Genomic DNA, 19497 nt, shown 5'->3' on the forward strand with positions numbered 1-19497 from the left:
CACATACAACTGTAGATAACTTCTGACAACAAAATGAGCTAGTGGCTATCATCTTCGATATATAATGCCAGACAATTAAGCTGTTTAGCATATCTGATCACTTCTAACTATTTCTTCTTACAAAAAGAGGCGTCACATTAAATCGCTCACAGCTCATAAGCATTTCACACCTCTGCAGAAATTTGTGAGTAACTTTTGAGTAAAAACGCATATTTAATTCTGTGTCAATTTAGGATATTCTTGTGAGTTATTTCTAAAGGCAAGCTGATTAAATGGGAAACGAATCCCTATAATATTCTTTTTATTGTTTTCCTAGTAAAGGGTCATTTGTAAAACTAGCCTGAAAGCCAGACTAAAAGTCAGCAAACTACCTTTTTTTATTAGAAGTAGCAGATAGTGTATGTGCGTCGACACATTTAACTCTAGCGTTCATGTGGTTCACGTTTCCCCATCCTTTCCTGTCATCTCTCTACTGTGCCTATAAATAAAAGCTACTAGGACATAAAAAGCCTACATTAAGGCCATGAGAACAAAGCAAGGGACCTTCCTTATAGAAACAAATCAATTCTAGTTCAAATGGCTGATATGTCCACTGTCAATTTCCAAACAAGTCTTAAATTAGAAAAGAAAAGTAAAACCCTTACGAAATTTGTTGCAACTGATTGAGTTCCTAACAGACAGTAAATACTGATTAGTTTCCACATACTCAGGTTTCCGAACATAGTGTCCTAACCAGACGTGACAAGATCAAACCGCTCTTCCACATTAATCTGCACTTCTGTCTTAGCCATGACAAGTTATACTGTATTTTGCCAGTCTCTTGGTTTCCTTTTTTATGCATATTATCAGGTAGCTCCGCCCTTTTACAGAAAAATCTGATTAGGGCTGCACAATTAATTGAAATGGAATCAAAATCGTGATTTTCATGCATATCTTTCAGTGAAGTAAATCTCCACCCGAAGGCCAGAGGGCGCTCTTGCACTGAAAATCCAAATATGCACTGAAGAAGAAACCCATGAAATGCTCCCCGGGTGCCGCAGCATAAATGGCTGCCCACTGCTCCGGGTGTGTTCACTGCTGTCTGTGTGCACTTTGGATGGGATAAATGCAGAGCACGAGTTCTGAGTATGGGTCACCATACTTGGTTGAATGTCACGTCACTTTCTTTTTCAAAATGAACCCAATACTTACCAGGTACATCCTATGATCATGAGATAACGCAACCACGTCTAGCCAACTCAACTCAAGGAACACCCCCAAGTGTTAATGGAAGGGAAAGAGTTCTTTGCTCAACCTATCATGCATGCAAACGTGTTGACTTCTACACTTCAGGTGCAGTCGTGGCCTAATGGTTGGAGCATGGGTGCCCAAACATGGTCCTGGAGGACCGGTGTCCTGCAGAGTTTAGCTCCAACTTGCCTCAACACACCTACCAGGAAGTCTTTAATATACCTAGTAAGAGCTTGATTAGCTGGTTAAGGTGTGTCTAATGGTGCTTTTTTCCACTGCGTGGTACGACTCGGCTTGGTACAGCATGGCTTGACTCGGCTCAGTTTGCGTTTCCACTGCAGTTTAGTACTGCGTGGGTGGGATTATTCACATGTCGTTATTGTTGCGCCACCTCTACTGACACGACTCGTGAAAAACGTTTTCATTCCGCGTTGCTCCATCAAGCTCTTGCTGGATCCGCTCCTCTGCTATCAATGAGAGGAACGTCTGTACTTCCTCAACAGACAACAAAACAGCCTTTTTTGGGTTGTTAAAAAAGGTGCGCTCGTTCAAAATAGTTGTGTTCGCTCCGTTGGCTGTGCCGATTTAGATCTTGCAGTTCTTTTTTGTGTTGCAAATTCCGTGACGCAGGTAGTGAAGATTCTCTCTGGCCAATCCGTTATCAGCTGAGTTTACATGTCACGTTTTGGTAATGGTATGGTTCACTTGGAACCTCAAGCAAAGTGGTACTAAAAAAAGTACCAGGTACTGTGCCCAGTGGAAAACCCCCCCAAAAGTGAACCATACAAAACCGTACCATGCCATGCAGTGGAAAAGCACCATAATTGGGGTAGGATCTAAACCAGGGGTGCCAAACCCTGCTCCTGGCAATTGACTGTCCTGCAAAGTTTGCTCCAATCCTAATCAAACACACCTGAAGCAAATAATTAAAGGTCTTCAGGCACTTAAAAATTAAAGGCAGATGTGTTTGATTAGGGTTGGAGCCAAACTCTGCAGGAAAGTCGATCGCCAGGAGTAGGGTTGGGCACCCCTGAACTAAACTCTGCAGGACACCATCCCTCCAGGACTGAGTCTGGGCACCCCTGGGTTACAGAGTCAGACTTGTAACCCAAAGGTCACAGGCTCAAGTCTCAGTTCCAGCAGGGATTGTAGGTGAGGGGAGTGAATGTGAAGTGAAGTGACATTCAGCCAAGTATGGTGACCCATACTCAGAATTTGTGCTCTGCATTTAACCCATCCGAAATGCACACACACAGAGCAGTGAACACACACACACACACTGTGAGCACACACCCGGAGCAGTGGGCAGCCATTTATGCTGCGGCGCCCGGGGAGCAGTTGGGGGTTCGATGCCTTGCTCAAGGGCACCTAAGTCGTGGTATTGAAGGTGGAGAGTAGGTGATTGTAGGTGAGGGGAGTGAATGTACAATACTCTCTTCCACCTTCAATAACACGACTGAGGTGAGACTCTTGAGCAAGGCACCAAACCCCCAACTGCTCCCTGGGCGCTGAAGCAAAAATTGCTGTCCACACACAAAAAGTGTAAAATGGGAAAGGGAAAGAAGTTCTTTCATTTTACTGGTGAGACTCTGTGAGAACAGTCACTCCTCTCCCACCGCTGAAGAATGTGCAGTCATAACAGTATATTTATTTAAAAAAAAGACATGACATGGATCATACTATAACTAAAAGGGGTGTGGAGATGTAGAACTTTGAATACAAGGAAGTCTGTGACAACTTAAAAGAATTCAATCAATTCAAAAATTCATGTAATTATATACCAATGTTCCTCATGTCTGATGAAGCCCTTGAATGCAGCAGAACACCAATATTTTAAATCAGAAAAATCTGAAGCTCTACATTTTCATATGGAGGAAGTTAGGTGCCTTTTCATAAAGCATAGTCACATGAGAATAAAAAAGGAGAATAATACTGCAGCTATGATGAGAACAATAAAGAAACTGTGCTGTCAGGGTGTAAAATTAGATTCATTCTCTCCATTGTTTTCATTGCTCTCTATGGTTTTGCACTAGCCTAAGCTGTATACCACATATTTACACTGCTATCACTTTTCTGGCATTTTTGATTTCTTATTACAGCACTGCTAATATTGCTGGGTACATATAACTATCGGCTTGTGTTTTATTCTAATTAAATGTATTAGCATAAGATACTTTTTTCCATTATATTTTTATTCCAGTTAAAAATATTTTGTTCACAAGACCCTAGCATCTATCCTTAAAAATGTATTCCGAAAACTGATTTGATATAGCTTTGAGAAAAAAAAATTGTTTTAATGAAGAGAACAAACTATATTCCAAAAACCCGTAGCCACACAACTAATGTTCATCCTTTGCTCTTCATTAAACTATATTAGCACCATATAAACTCCCTTCATTAGTGAAAAGGGGATTTTATTCTGAACAAAGTCACTTAAAACCACATCATGCCTTAATAGCGATTTTCTAAGTAGGTTCACAAGCACCTGAGAGAATGTAGCGCAAGTATAAGTACAGACGAACGGCAACGGAAAATGTAATATTTACAACAGTGAGTGCCACTGGTGAAATAATAACGACCTGAATCCATCTCAAAACCCTCAATTCACAACAACTGTTTGTATAAAAACCACTTCCTCTAGCAACAAATTTATGAACAGCCTGCTAACAACAGACAGGACTGGCAGCAACAGGCTGCAACCAGTTGAGACGAGTTTACACCTCACAGATCTCTCATGGGTCTAAAAACACTTGGGAGGATTCAGGTAAAGCAATTAAACTAATCAGGTTGTCAATTTTTTCTTATAAATGAACTGATTCTCAGTTTCCTATATAGACTTTGCTCAGCACTTTCAAAACTACTAAAATTGCCGTTCAGATGCGTGAAATGGAAAATATTTCAGGCAATGGAGCTTAAACTCTTCTTAGAATAACAGGAACCATACACAGACTTATAGCAACCTAGCTTCAAATTCCCCTCCTCCTCTCTGCCATTTTACACTTGCAGCTCTACACTGCAATAACACAACATGGCCACCAGCTCGGCTTCTGGCAAGCTTAACAACTGCAGTTGTACTATTCACGTGATGTAAACCGGAATAGGCGATAAAATTTAAATTTAGTGGATTGATTTCACAACTTGCATAGAGCATGCATTTGACTCTGTCTGGTTCCTAACACTGTAGCTGTTTCCAGTAGCTGATTTTCTCACGTAAAAAAAGCCGGCTTTCAATCAATCCTCACGAGGGTTTCACCAACGATGTCTTCCATCAACCAAGGCTTTGAATCCCACAAAGCAACCTAATGTGATAAAATAGAGGTGACCTTGTCTTCTTCTGTGCCTTCTGGCCAGTGTAAGGATTTTTCTATTGACACGTCTGGTACGTGTTGCTCCTCTATGCGGTTTTATCATCAGTCTTCTGGTTTTGCTTCATTCTGGTGCACTGGAGTCCATTGCTTTTATAGGTACTCTTCAATCCACGTATTCCTTGTCTTCGACAACTTGTGCTTGATGAGTCAGTTATAGAACAGCATTCTCTACACATTAATTATGCATGGGTGGGCTAATCTATTTAGTATTCATCAAAGAAAAGGCCTGTTAGCTCTACTACAAAGGTGCTCAATCCTACTACAGATTTACCTTTGTGCAGATTTGGTTTTGAAGATTCTGATTGGTTCCAAAAAAGGACCTGAACCAGCTAATCATGCTCCTCAGGATGTAAATTACCACAGGTGAGTTAATAGAAGGTGGGACCTAAATTCAGATGAAAGGAAAATCTCAGGACTGAGTACCCCTGAACCACAAATAAACTGGTTAACAATCAACAAAGACTTTTAGCACATAAGTTAGACACTTATCAATATCATGTGATGTAGTCAAATACGCATTCTCTAAACAAAAACAAAAGAAAATGCTAACACTTTTCCGCTAATGAAAACAAAAATCGCAATCTAGTAACAAACCAAACATTCACAAAAACATTTTAATGAAAAGAAACAAAAGACAGGAAGACAGAGAGCTGGGAGCTTACACTGCTATCCTCAAATGCAGGCCACCTTCTGCTTGGAGGAGAAATCTGCAAGCGTGACTAGCCTCCGTATGATCAAAAGCCTAGCAGTAAAACTGAACACTGGGGGAGGGGCAGAGCTAGGGCTGTACCATGGATTTTACAGGGGTGCTAATTTTATTTATGTTAATAAATATTAAAACACTAATATACAGAGTTTGACACTGACAAATAAACTATACTAGCCTGATAACTCAGAATGAACAAAACAAGTTTGTTCTCTTAGCAAGTCAATTTATTCAGGGTTTACTTTTAGATTTGGCATAGACAAACATACATGTTTTGAAACAGAATTGACACTTAAAACTTCAAAAATACATTAGGTCTTAACATATCAAACTAGCTGAAATTAGTTCTAGAGCACAGTCACACTGCAGTGTAGCTCCACCCTCTCGCTGCAAAATAACAGCAGAGCAGACAATGGAAAATTACTGGGGAGTATGGATCATACCATTATATGGGCTGACAGGGGGAGACACTCCTAACTTGGACATTACAACTGTCTGAGTTCCAAACATACACTAACTACAGGTCATTTCCATCGGAACTCCCAACTAATCAGAGGGTTTTTATGTATGCCAAACAGCAGTGAGAGCCAATCAGAGCCAACTGGGTGCTGAAATCTATACACAGTAATTTTTTTAAATCTAAAAATACAAATAATTCATTAAATGAATCTGCAATGCAGCGGTTCTCAACTATAGCCCATGATTAGTCATGACTCAAGCACGTCTAGGCACCTTTCCTCAAAAAGCACACAAAGAATAAATGGAGGGGGGAGGGGAGCATTGGTTGTGCTCTACCATGTTTGTATTTGTCTTTTATATAAAGGATTAATAATGTAATAATATTGCTTTTCTAGTGTAGAAGATAAAATGTTAGAAGAGAGATTTTATATATATATATATATTATATATCTGACAGACCTTGCCATCATTGAACAAGCAAAAAGACAAACTCTTCAAAATAACTCCACGCTTTCTATTAAATTGCCCATTGCAAAAAAAAAGGCACAAAAATATTGGTCATATTTTAGTGTATATAAAAATCATGAATAAAAATATACTCTTTGATCCTGCATAACATGCGGTAAAAACTGTAGTATAATAGGCAAGGAATGCACTAGTTCCAAAAAGAGGGGTGTGTTCATAGTCCTTTGCATACAAAAGGAAGAACATGTTAAAACTGCCTAAATTTTCATACAATCATGATTTAATTTTAGTGTATTGCTGCATTCACAGATCAGTTTACATCTGAATAGAGGCATATGCCAACCTGCATCTCAACAGCTAGGAATTTGGCAATTCCTGTGTAGCACTAGCTGTCAGAATTGCTAGTCGGATTGTTTACCACAATAGTTTCAATATTTAGGATCGAGCTTTCAGGGTGAGTTTTGAGCCTATATATCCATTTCAAAATAGTACAAATTCACAAATGACAAAAATAATTCATTTGAAATTTCAGTAAATTACTGCCTAAGTGCCTGTATCTGTATTTTGTTTTTCATACGAATTCAGGACAAGTGTTTTTGATTTCTCTAGATGAAGCCCCACATGCTTATTTTACCCTGCCTAATAAGCCACAGATTCTTCTGCACCGCTAATCAGAGGCAGCGACGCACTGCTGAATCTACAGCACTACGGCAGGAAAAAATTATAGTTGAGCTGAGTTTTGAGCTTACAATCTGAAGCGAATGTGAAGAGAAAGACCAAGAACTGCCAAATGCAAATACTATAGAGACAAAATCAACATCTTTCTACTGCATGATTCTCGCTGACTGCACCGGAAACATTGCAGTCTGATGTGTGAACGAATGACTACGTGCCGCTTCTTTGTAATGAAGCAAACATTTTCGTTTCAAACTTGAGTTATCAGGTTGAATCGGTCTAATGACTCACTTGATGAATTAACATCTGACTGACTTAATGACTCATTGTCAAGTAAGACATGTCCAACTCAGAATTACCAGAGAATGGAATTGACTTCACATGACAAACAATATCAGGTTCTGTGTTGGCATCTCAGTACACACATGTTACTGGAGTAGATTCCAGCTCAGTTACTCAATATTGTACATTAGCCAGGTGATTACAGTTTAAGTCAGAATATAAATATCAAAATCTTTGCATTTGAAAATTGGCCGTTATTGCTGTTCGGAATTTTTTTTTGTTTTCCTAGGGAAACCACAGTGTATGTGCTCATTGAGCCACTGGCAAAGTAACCATGAATAATTTGACCCATGAGAAACTGTGCTGATCTAGCTACACAAAAACATAACTTACATTACATTACAAAAAAATGTATAAAATGTCTAAATCGTTTTTCTTATTTTTTACATGGAAATGAAATAAAGACAAAAGTAGGCAGCAATAAGCAACATAAAAAAATAAAAATGTATACCATGCTTAAAAGATCTCTTTTTAGAAGATCTCATTTTGCTAAAGTTTGAGGAAATAAGAGTGACAGATCTACAACGCGTTTATAAGATTTTGGATAATATTGGTGTACATTATTTGTTGGCCTCTTATTTTGCATACTAAAATGTAATTTTGTAAAGTTTATTTGTTATTGATTTTTGACTTTAGGTACTGTGTGACTACTAATATTCTATTCTTGGTGGCTCATTAAGAGTCTGTTTAAATTATTAAATTAAGTTAAATTAGTTGCTTTTAAGAAAAACATCTAAATCAATAAATACAAATATTATGTAAATGTTGTGGCATTTGGAAGTGTACAATAATATATAACAGAAATTCTTAAATGCATTTTAACCACTATTGAAAACAGATTACTAAATCTGTATATAACAATGACAGCTGAAACATCACTGCAAAATTATTTGCTGCCAACATGAAAAACAATCTGGGCCAATCTTGACCGAGAAGGGCCCAAGTTCTTGACCCAAGTTCCCCAATGGAATGTCCCATTTTCTAAGTTGCAGGGGCAGCACAAAGGAGGAGCTAATCCATACCAAAAATAAAATGCAAAGAGGGCTACTAGTGAAATAGGTACAAACATAACCTGAATTCTTCATAAAATCTAACATTTCAAAACAGCTTTCCTCTTGTAATGCTACTGTATGTGCAGTCTACTAATCACAGACGCAACCTGCAGAAACTAGCTGAAACCAGTTTAGACTCGCTTGGCTGTGGGTTGTATGTCATAGATCTCTATCACATGTGCCAGTCTAAACCACGTTCTGGTAGCATAAGTAAATTAACCAGCAGTTTAAAGTACCAGATTGAATTTTATATTAAACTAATCTAGAATTTCCTTATTGTGTGATGAATTGCTATGTTCAAAAACCCACAGAATTAACATACAAGTGCTTGAAATGAAATATTTAATGGGTTAAAGCCTATAAAATCCTTCCAGAATTGCTTGAACCAAACATGGCACAACAACAGTAATCCTTGCACGCTGCAGGCAGCACTCACAGTGAGGTCGCTTTAAGAACCCTTCCCCCACTCTGCCATTTTATACTGGCAGCTCAGCACTGCAATGACACAACATGGCCACCAGCTCGGCTGTTGTCAAGCTAAAAAAAACAACAACAAAGAAAAAACGAAGTTGCTCAAATCACAGGAAGAAATTACTAAATTAAAACAAAGTGGCCCAGTTTCATGGCTGCTTGATGTAGTGTTTCTTCATGTCTAACTCTACTGGTTCCTCACGTCAAGATATGTCGAGCAGTTCGTCCACACAGAAGCAGAAATTCTTGCTTTTAATATTTAATTGAAATTTTTATTCATGCTTGATTATCAAGTGTGTTCAGTCATTCAAGTCTCGTTACCCCACCAAATGACATCAGGTAGTTTTCTGGATAACAAAGATGGTATCCATTGACACATCAGGTGGGGGCTGCTTCTGGGATTATCAGAGAATACTTCAGTCTTCTGGCTTTGCTTCATCCTTCTGCACTGGAGTATTAATGGAACACTTTTAAAGGGTTGTCTCTTCAATCCATCCAGGTGTGTTCCCCACATTCAACACCTTGTGCACAGCGAGTGATAGTTATGGAGTAGCAGCAATGTCTACTGACATTATTATTACTTGTATTGCATTGGGTTATTATAAAAACATTACATCAATGATTATCAATGCAAGTCGTTTTTATAATTTTTTTTATTTATTTATTGTTACTTCACTAAAAACTAGTTTTGAGTTTACAGCTAACTGATCCATAGTTAACAATAATTTTAAAATTTATGTGCAGCTTTACCGCTTTCAGTACAGACAAGCTGTAACACAGGGGTGCTCAATTTCACTCAATCCTTTGGTTCCTCAAATCTTGCCCTGGAGGGCCAATGCGCTACAAAGTTTATTTCCAACCTGATAAAACTCACCTACCTGTGATTTTCTAATGATCCTGAAGACATTGATTAGTATGCTCAGGTTTGTTTGATAATGGATAGAGCTAAACTCTGCAGGAAAGTGGATCTCGTGGGCCAGATCTGAGGATCTATGGGCCTAGTCTACTATAATTTATTTCGGCCTCTAAACAAGCGCACAAGGAAGCTAATTAAAATCCTCAGGATCTTGTAAATTACCAGCAGGTGTGCTAAGGGGGACTGGACCCAACCGCTGCTGAAAGGAAAATCTCCAGATGCAAGATTAAGGCCAAGTACCATTTCTACACCTTAGAACTTCCTCTTTCTAGGGATGTCTTGATTCTCTTTTGGTTGAAGGGGTAGGGGTAAGGAGAAGGGCCAGATAACCCTTCAAACAAAGATTCTTTTGGATCACACTTCAAAAGAAGGGGTATAAATTATCTCAAAAACAAAAAGACACATAAATGTAAGCATTATTGGCATTAATAAAGATTTTAATTAAAACTTATAATTTGTTTTATGTTTACATCAAAAACAGCGATTTTATCCTCTCATTGTTGGAAAATATTATGTAGCAAGTATTTAAACTGTTATTAATAAAAGTCACGGGGCAGCGTTGACAAGTTTCTTTGCTCCTGGATGTGTCAGCTGCGCGATCTTCAATGTGTGTGAATGGTAAGGCTCTAATGCACACCTGCACACCAGTATAGGTGTGTGTATTGTAGGAGCTAGATGACGTTTGATGACGTGTAACGGTGTAGTAGTGGTGTACCAAATCCTAGAGGAATATTTTCACCCCTACCCCTTGACACTCTGTTTCAAGCGACAAGGGGAAGGGGTAGGCGTAGGGGTATAAAAAAGAATTGGGATTGGGCCTTAGTACACCTGAATCACATCTGTCAAAATCAACCAATTAAAAACCAATCTTCTACTTTAAGTAAACTGTAAGTAAAAAGTCATAACATAGCTAAACATGCATCATTGGCTAACACTTTCATACTAATGCTAAATCGCAAGAACCCCACTCACTGCATTAATATTACATTTAGTTTATTTAACATTTTGTGTAGTTGTAGAAATATTTTTGCTGAGAGAAACTAATGAAAAGACAAACATATAAACATGGACAGGAAGACAGAGAGCTGGGAGCTTACATTACTATCCTCAAATGCTGGCCACCTTCTGCTTATAGGAGAAATCTGCAAGAGTGCAATCAGAAGCCTAGCAGTAAAACCGAGCAGAGGTGTGGGATGAGCAGATTTAGGGCTGTACCATGGATTTTTACAGTGACCAAAAATCTCTATCAATATCAAAATTTCTATCAATAAATGTTTAAACATACTTTGCACTGAAATGCCCGTTACTATGTGCATACACATAACTGCAAGACATAAAAAAGTGTTACCAAAAAATAAAAAAATACAAATTTTATTCATTTCATTTATTGAAGTTTTATTTGTTTCCTTTCTAAATTAACTTTACAGTGGACATGCTATGAAACAGAATTGAGAACTGTTTCAATATAAATCAAGTCTCAAAATATTAAACCAGCTGAAATTAGTTCTAGAGCACAGTCACGCAGTGTAGATCTTGTTACCAAGTAACTCATCAGAGCAGACAACGGAAAATTACTGGGAGAGTTTGGATCATACCATTATAAGGACTGGCAGGGAGAGAAAGTCTAAACACTGTCGTTACGGGTGTGCCTTACACATCCTGGAAAGTGAAGCTGCAGGCTCTTTGATCGCCCCTTGATAGTTGCCTGAAGTATAGGTCATAAACCCTGCCCTTTCCATTTTAACAAATGGGACTTCAGATAAAAAATAAATAAAAAATTCTTAAAATTACACTTCCAATAGAATTTTCCGAAATATGATTTTGGTCATTTAAAGTAGTTATCACGCTGATATATGTTCAATTGTTAATTTTTGTGATACATTTGATTGTAGCTAGTAATTGGATAGTATAAAAATGGAGTGCGTCGTTGTGGTTGATTGAGTCTGTGGGAGTTTGATAAACCTCACAACACTACTGCGCAGACTCTGGTTCAGGTGTGTCTATGGCGTTTTTCCACTGCGTGGTACCACTCGGCTCAGTACGGCATGGCCCAACTCAGTGTGTGTTTCCACTGCAGTTTAGTGTTGCTCTAAAATTTGCTCATGTTGGATCCGCTCCCCTGCCATCTACAAGAGAAACGTCTGTACTTTCTCAACAGACCACGAAACAGCCATTTTTTTGGTTGTTAAAAAAGGTGCACTCATTCAAATGAGTTGCGTTTGACCCTTCGCTGGCTGCACTGATTTAAATCTAGGGGTTCTGTTGTGTTCGTGTCGCAACTTCAATGATGCAGGTAGCCATGATTCCCTCCAGCCAATCAATGATCAGCAGAGTTTACAAGTCAAGTTTTGGTAATGGTACGGTTCACTTGGAACCTCAACCAAGGTGGTACAAAAAAAAAAAAATACCGGGTACTGTACCCAGTGGAAAACCCCCCCAAAGGTAAATCGTACCGAACCATGCTGTGGAAAAGCGTCATTACTCAGAGATCTGACATATCTGCCAATCAGCATCTCCTCTAATCAGTGCCCCTCATCTTTAACAAATGTGCGCATACATAGATTTGTTTATCTAAAAATACAATTGTGAAGAAAAAAAAATCAGCAATGCAGCGGTTCTCAAACGTAGCTCATTAGTCGTGAGAGATCTCAAGCACATCTACCTTAAGGAGCACACAAAGAGAACATGGGAGGAGGAGGGGAGCATAGCTTGGACTATGTTTGCAGAGGCATCTTTAAAACATGTTTCCTTCTACACCAATAAAAAATATGCTCTGGATCCCTACTGTATCCTGTAAAACTAGACAATAAACTGTCCTCAGTGAACAGAATAGCCTGCAACCTCTACACTACTGAACAAACTCTTGCGCTTTCAAAAACGAAAACACAAATTAAGTAGAAGATGAGAAACAGAAATAAGTAACTAAATATTAGTGGGGTTAAAACTCATGGAAGTAAGAACACTCCCCCCTCCCCCACTGCTGCAAAATGAGCACAGTCGAAATTATAGGAAGGACAAGCACGGATTGTACTACTATTTAAAAAGGGTGTTGGAATGAATGTTAATGAAAGAAAGAACCTGGCAACTATTTAAAATCTCCGCCATTAGCATCCAGGCCACTGGAGCAATGCAATTCTCCATGCAATTTTCAGTGTACATTGCATCCAGCGGTTTGATGTTTTTGGCTACCTCTCTGGATGAATGCACACTTGGATGTTTTAATCTGCATGAACCGGTAGCCACAGTGTTTCCTACACTGCTAATTAGAAGCACAGATGCACCTCTGCTGAATCTACAGCAAAATAATTTTTGCCTAGCTATGAGCTTGCAGTCTAAATTGAATGATGACAGAGAAAAATATACACATATACACTCCTCATTTTACATAAAACTGCATGACCAAACATTGCTGATTAATTACAAATTTAAAACGTGTTTATTCTATCATTTCTATATTCAAGGTTAACTAACAGCAGCTATTACTCAGTTGTTATGAATGCCTTTGTCACTTGAATATAAAATAAAACATAGACTTAATGTTTTGTAGCTATGATGAGCAACAATTAATAAAGAAGTTGAATATCATCAGGGTGTAAAATGAAATTGCATACACTTAAGAAAATTAAACCTGCTGCTAAATTAGGAAACAACTGTGATGCCTGGCGCTGGAATTATTCTATTATTTAGGTTATGGAAAATAATAGTACAGTATTTGTTGCTCTCTACTCCTCATGCAGTAGCTTTAGCTTCATACATTTAATACTGCCTAAACTTTATACTATTCTTCTCCAATTCTTTTTTATTATTATTATTATTTGTAAGCTGCTCTCAATAAAAGTGCCTGATAAAAGAATAAATATAAATGTGATGTCAATATTTCGATATTTGCTAGTGCATTATAAAAATAACTGGCATTTTGTTCACAAGAGTTTTAAAAGCATAAAGATCACCATTCAATACAGAATAAAAACAGCATATTATAAAAATTGCCTAGAGAAAAAAAATAATTCTGCATGACCAACCCCCACCCCAGACCTGACTGAGACTGAAGGTGACTAACATATGTCTGGAAGTGGAACATACCATTTTCTAAATTTCAGGGGAGCAGAAGCATTTAAAGTTAATCCATGATAAAAAAATAAAAACCAAGATATATTAAAACAGAGAGAATTGTTGGTTGAATAGAAAACGGCTATATTTCTCAATGCTATTGTGTGCTCAGCCAGGTACTAACAGATATGATTGGCAGAAACTGGCTGAAACCAGTTCAGACTAGTTCAGTTATTGGCTGTCATAGAGCTCTCATGTATCGGCCAGAATTTGAAGGTTTCTGGTAAAAGATACAGAAACTAATTTAATTTGATCTACCATATTGATATTTAATTATAAAGTTAAAAATTTTAATAGTGATCAATGATTCTCATTTGTAACAAACAAATGTTATTACTTTAAAAACCACAAAAAATGTCAAACAGGTGTATGAAATGGAACATATTTCATGCACTAGAGCTTAAAATGGAATGACTAGAACCAAACACGGCACAATGGCAGTGAAGCATGCACACTACAGCTACCACTGAGAGCCAGACATCAGCAAAGTCTCTTTAAGAGCCCCTCCCCCATTCTGCCATTTCATAATTTGGACTGCAATAACTCAAAATGGCCACCAGCTCAGCTCCTAGCAAGACAAACAGATGCAAGTGCAGTGTTCTTGTGAATTAAGTGAGAACAAACAAACATCCAAAATCTCTTGATCTCAAAGGTTTTATAATTTAGTCCACAGATTGAATTCATCTAGCACATTTCTTTATCCTCAGGTCAAGGTCATCTGTGTGAGCTTACAGTTTCTTTTCATCATTTTTTTATTTATTTTTTAAATACTATTCCAACAAGTTTGCACAACTTCAAGACAGGGCACAGTGTTTTCAATCAATGAATCCGGTGCATTCTCCAACTTCATCAGATGTTATTCAATCCTGCTTCTTCATCCTCTAAAGAACTAGGCCTACTGACTGTTGTTGCTAAAACCTTCTCCACTAAAATTAAGAATGAAAACAGCATGACAGTTTCATCTACCTCTCCTTTTCTGTCATGTATTGCAAAGCCTCATTCTGACAGCAATTTAAATTGAAGCTTACTAAAATAAGAAAGTAACGAGCAAAATTACATAATCACAAAAGACTGATTAAAGATGCAACTGAATTAAGTTGCGGTGTAACAAAAATGATGTTGCGCAAGTATGCGTTGCATTCTCCGCATTGCCACAAGGGGTGCTAAAGCTGACAGTGTAAACTAGGGCACCAACAAACAATTATCTTGGTAATCGAATAATCTAACGATTAATAAAACAATTAATTGACAAATCATCTATTATTTCACTGATTAATCTGTAAGCTTTGATCTTTTATCCAACTTTTGCAATTCGCTAAAATATTGAGTAAATATTCTATACATATTCATTCAGTAAGCCACAATTCTCAGTATAATATTGAACTGTTCAGTACATGGTTCGGATTTGTTTGCACTTCTCATAAGGGTCTTCTTTTATTAAATTGCAGCTAGGATTTTTTTGTGCCACACTGATCGAACCACATTACTGCAGGCCCCTATGGGGCGTTTAAACCAGACGTGAAATTAACTTCACAACAAACGCGAATTTGCGTCATGGGAGGGGCTTCTGCCAGTTGAGTTCACACAGCATTCCGATTTCAACCATCATATATTCTGTTAATTTTCTAAATATTACAGTTATTGTATCATGAAATGTAGTTTTAAAACTAGTTCAAATATTCAGTTTATTTATAAAGGCAGCGCCTATTTAAAAATGTGTTTTACTAATTTCAAAGATGATCAGCTCCACACGATCAGCAGGAGCTCAGTGCTCATATTACCGACGAGAGCACTCTCAACTCGGCTAGTCCTTCTGACATTTGCTGCTGGCTCTGATGTCTCTTTAGTGGTTAAACATAAAATCTAATTTGTTTTGAGTAAATCTAACAGGTAATCTTTGGTCTTTATTTAATTAATCTATTTCTTCCAAGCAAGATCCTTTTTATTCCTGTTTCCGTAGAAGTAAGATGTATTATACAGCTCCGGGTATCCAGATGACTTTGTCCTCCATTGTTGTTTGGGATTTTCCCTCCACTCCCTATGTCGCTACTAGAGCAAGCTTCTGACTGGTTAACACGGCGCGAAATTTCGCCAAAGTTCAGATTTTTGAAGTCGCACATCAAAATGCCCAAAATGCTCAATTTGCACCGCGTCTTTCAAACCACAGGATGTCTATTCGCGTCTTTGCATTGACTTAACATGTAAATCACTCACGCTTAATGCTTCATTTGCATCTGGTGTCAACGCACCATTACATTCGGTCACAAAGAAATCGACTTTTCAACAACAAATAATGTGTCAACTATTTTTTTTATTGTAAATGTTGTTGATAATGTTGACTAATTTCAGTCCCAGTGCAAACGTCTTCTACTACATTTTTCTTTATGAGGTTGATTACGGTCATGATATTGCAAAAGTGTGAAGAGAACCTTGCTGAGCAAGTAAGTTAAAGTTGACCTGTTAATAGCTAACTAAATATATATATCTGAAAAAAGATCCAGTTATGGCACAGTCAGTTGAAGTTAATAAATTCTCGCCCTCTTTATTACTGAGCTCTGATAACATCAGATCAACGCAAGTATTTCATGCACTTGCAACACGTTGACCAAACATTCACATCTGAATTTGTGTGTACAGTACATTTTTGACCTTTTCTTCAACCCACACAGACAGTCATCACAATCCACACCTTGTGCTTAATGAGTGACAGCTGAGTAATATCTGTAGAAAACCTGAGCACTGCATCTTTAAATGATTCATTCAAGACAGGCAGTATCATATTATAAAAGTGTTGATGTTATTTACAAGAAAAACCCACAGAATGTTGCTCTTCCAAAAGTATTAAACTTTTCACACCTGCAAATTTTTCAAACCTTGATACAGAACTAAAGACACAGAGTCTACAAAAGGTATTAGGCATAATTTGTTTAAAATCTAATTTATAAGCAATCTAAAAAAACAAATCAATATGTAAAAAAATCCAGACAAAAGCTGGTGTCACGTTGTCTACTGTATAGTAGTTTAGGACGCGGAGATGCAGAAAATTCACATAATTTAATAATCCAAATAAGGGGGGAAACCAGGTAGGCAGGAACACACACAGCTCACAGTATTGACGATACCAGACAAAGGAATCAGGGAACAGACAAGACTTTAAAATACTAAACTGAAAGAGGGGAATAGAGGAAAAACCTGAAATCACATAAATCTGACGACTCCAGGGGGCTGACCAACAGTGGCGGAGCAGGTGGAGGAGCCCAAGGCAGAGATGGAGAGCTGGGTAGGGTTGCACCAGCCGTTCGTAAGTTCTTACTTAAACTGGAACGTAAAGTCTAAACTAGAGGCTTAGTAACTACTAGCTAGTTTATAACTAACTCTATCCAGCTCTATCCTGTTCTTTTTATTCGGTTGCACCATTTATTCTTAAGGCAGAACGTAGCTAGTAGGTCGTAAGCTCTCCGTAAAGTAATGCGTTGTCGCATAGAATGACGTCTATTTTTCTTAACCCAATCACAAGCCTTCTAATAGGTAAATAGGAAATAGTCTGAACAGCGCGTAATTTGAAACTCATTCTTGACTGGCCTAAACTGAAAGTTAAAAAAGACATTAAAGCACACGTTATCGAACTCAAAACATTACACTTTTAATTGAAAATATCTATCCCACACATGGAGGAGAAAAGAAACAGGAAGAAAAATTTCAGTCATGAAGAAATTCTTATTTTAATTGATGGATACAAAGAAAACATAACAGTCCTTGAAAGCAAATTAAACTCATCTGTTACAAACCGGAAAAAAGGTGAGATTTGGCAGGACATAACAAACAAAATAAATGCAAAAGGCTGTGAGCAGAGAGAGATAAAGGAAGTTAGGAAGAAGTGGAGCGACCTATGAATCTGTATGCAATCGCCGATTACATTTTGCATTGATCCAGTTGCAAAAAAATTTAAGGCGACACACACTTGAAGGCTTGGGGAGAGAGCGCCGTATCTGTCTGTCTCGTGCTGAATATCAGACGCTATCATGTCCGTTATCCGCATAATGCCCTCTCTTTTAAAGCGCAAACGAGCATATATGTCGACATCATCATAAATATCCAACGGATGATGTCTGTCTCGTAAAACTCGTTGACGAACTTGCGGCTCTTCATGATCAAATACGAGCTCATCAATGTGATCTAATCTGGCTGACATCTTATTCCGACCGTTATTCATGGACAGAGGCTTCCGTAAATATTTAGTTACAACGTATAGTTACGTTTAAACTAACTGTAATCGTGCAACGCAAAAATATTTAGTAGTCCGTAAGTCGTAACTTAGTGTCCATTTACATCAAAACTAGGCTAAGTTATAACTTACGCACAGCTGGTGCAACCGGCCCCTGATGATCCAAAGCAACGGGGAGGATCCAGAAGGGAAGGGAAGAAGAAGTCTGACAGAGCCAGAGCGACAGATATACGAGGTGCAGGAGTGCAGGAGTGGAGTCCCGAGGCAACGGATGGTAAACAACAGACCAAGGCAGAGCGGGAGGGATGAGGGAGCCCGGCTGAGACACTGGGTCGACAGGCCAAGGCAGAGTCTGGGACTCAGAGGCTGGAACTGGAGGCAAGGGATTGTAATCTCACCCTCAGCCATGGTGCAGTGGGTGGAGCTTCTCTCTACACTCTTGCTGTCCACAACCTTCTCCCTCATGGCAAGCATTGTAGCCAGCTGTTTCACCTGGTCTGACATCACTTGGAGCTCCAGCCAAGCAGTTAAAACATTAAATTTTTTGTGGGTCCAGTATTCTATCACAATGTCTACTGTATAGGAATGAAGGCGCAGAGACGCAGGAGATTCAAGGATAACAGTCTTAAATAATCCAAATAAGGGGAACACTGGGTAGGCAGGAACACACATGAAGCACATAGTATTGATGATAACGGAAAAAGGAATCACAGAACAGACAACACTAAATACTAAACTGAACGAGGGTAATAGACGAGACACACCTGAATCACATGAATACGATCAAGGAGAGGCCGAAGCACTGTCTGTCACAGGGAGCACATGGGATGGAAAACATATACACAGACAGTCCAGGGGCATGACAGCTAGGTGCACACTCTACGATGTATAGTAGTCCTTTATTAACAGACTGTATGAAAATGATTGCCGCTATAAGCCATGTCACACAGTGAAATCGCAGTTGGCAATAAGATCAGACTGTACAACAATTAAGACCCAGTGAAAACAGTTTTACGTCATCATTCCATGACAGGTTTGATGAAAGTTAGTCACATTCACATGCAGAACTGAAATGGTGGCTAGCAAGCAAAAACAATCTCTAATGTTAATTTTGATAATGACTTGTCTTGAAAAGAAAAATGGAATAGGTGTGGAGCAGGAGCATGATTTTTTTCTCCTAATGTGTTCTTGATTTGACAGTCATTGTAAAAGAAGCCTGACTTCAGTACTATGCCTAAAAACCTCGGACACTGACATAAGTTAATAAAATAAATTTGATCGCAATGGTCATTAATAAGCTGTTGTCAAACTAGCAATCAAAGACTAACGATTTTGGCCTAGAATCAGATGAATCTTTTAAGGATTCCCAAAATTCTAAATCATAGCCAAAGTCATACAGTGTGCACACAGCTTAACACTCTTAACATGAAACACAAAGAGTTTATAAATCTGTCTCCAAATACCAGTTTATCCATTTA

The 19497-nt window shown here is 38.2% G+C and overlaps 1 protein-coding gene across 4 annotated transcripts in view; it reads right to left on the reverse strand.

Moving 5' to 3' along the window:
* LOC132142644 (activating transcription factor 7-interacting protein 1-like) overlaps positions 1-19497 on the reverse strand; it is a 40166-nt gene that overhangs the window by 13142 nt on the left and 7527 nt on the right. Inside the window, exons 1-2 of one of the 4 annotated variants that reach the window (XM_059552658.1) lie at positions 5261-5307; positions 4870-4983 (exon numbers count right to left, since the gene is read on the reverse strand). The exons of 2 other annotated variants lie outside the window; for them this stretch is intronic. In XM_059552658.1, the coding sequence (XP_059408641.1) occupies positions 4870-4935 (66 nt within the window). In that variant the 5' untranslated portion in view covers positions 4936-4983; positions 5261-5307. Of the gene's footprint in view, positions 1-4869; positions 4984-5260; positions 5356-19497 lie in introns of those variants that run through there. One more of the 4 variants, XM_059552661.1, reaches the window with a different exon arrangement.

Source organism: Carassius carassius, chromosome 6 (genome assembly GCF_963082965.1).
Source record: "Carassius carassius chromosome 6, fCarCar2.1, whole genome shotgun sequence".
Taxonomy (NCBI): Eukaryota; Metazoa; Chordata; class Actinopteri; order Cypriniformes; family Cyprinidae; genus Carassius; species Carassius carassius.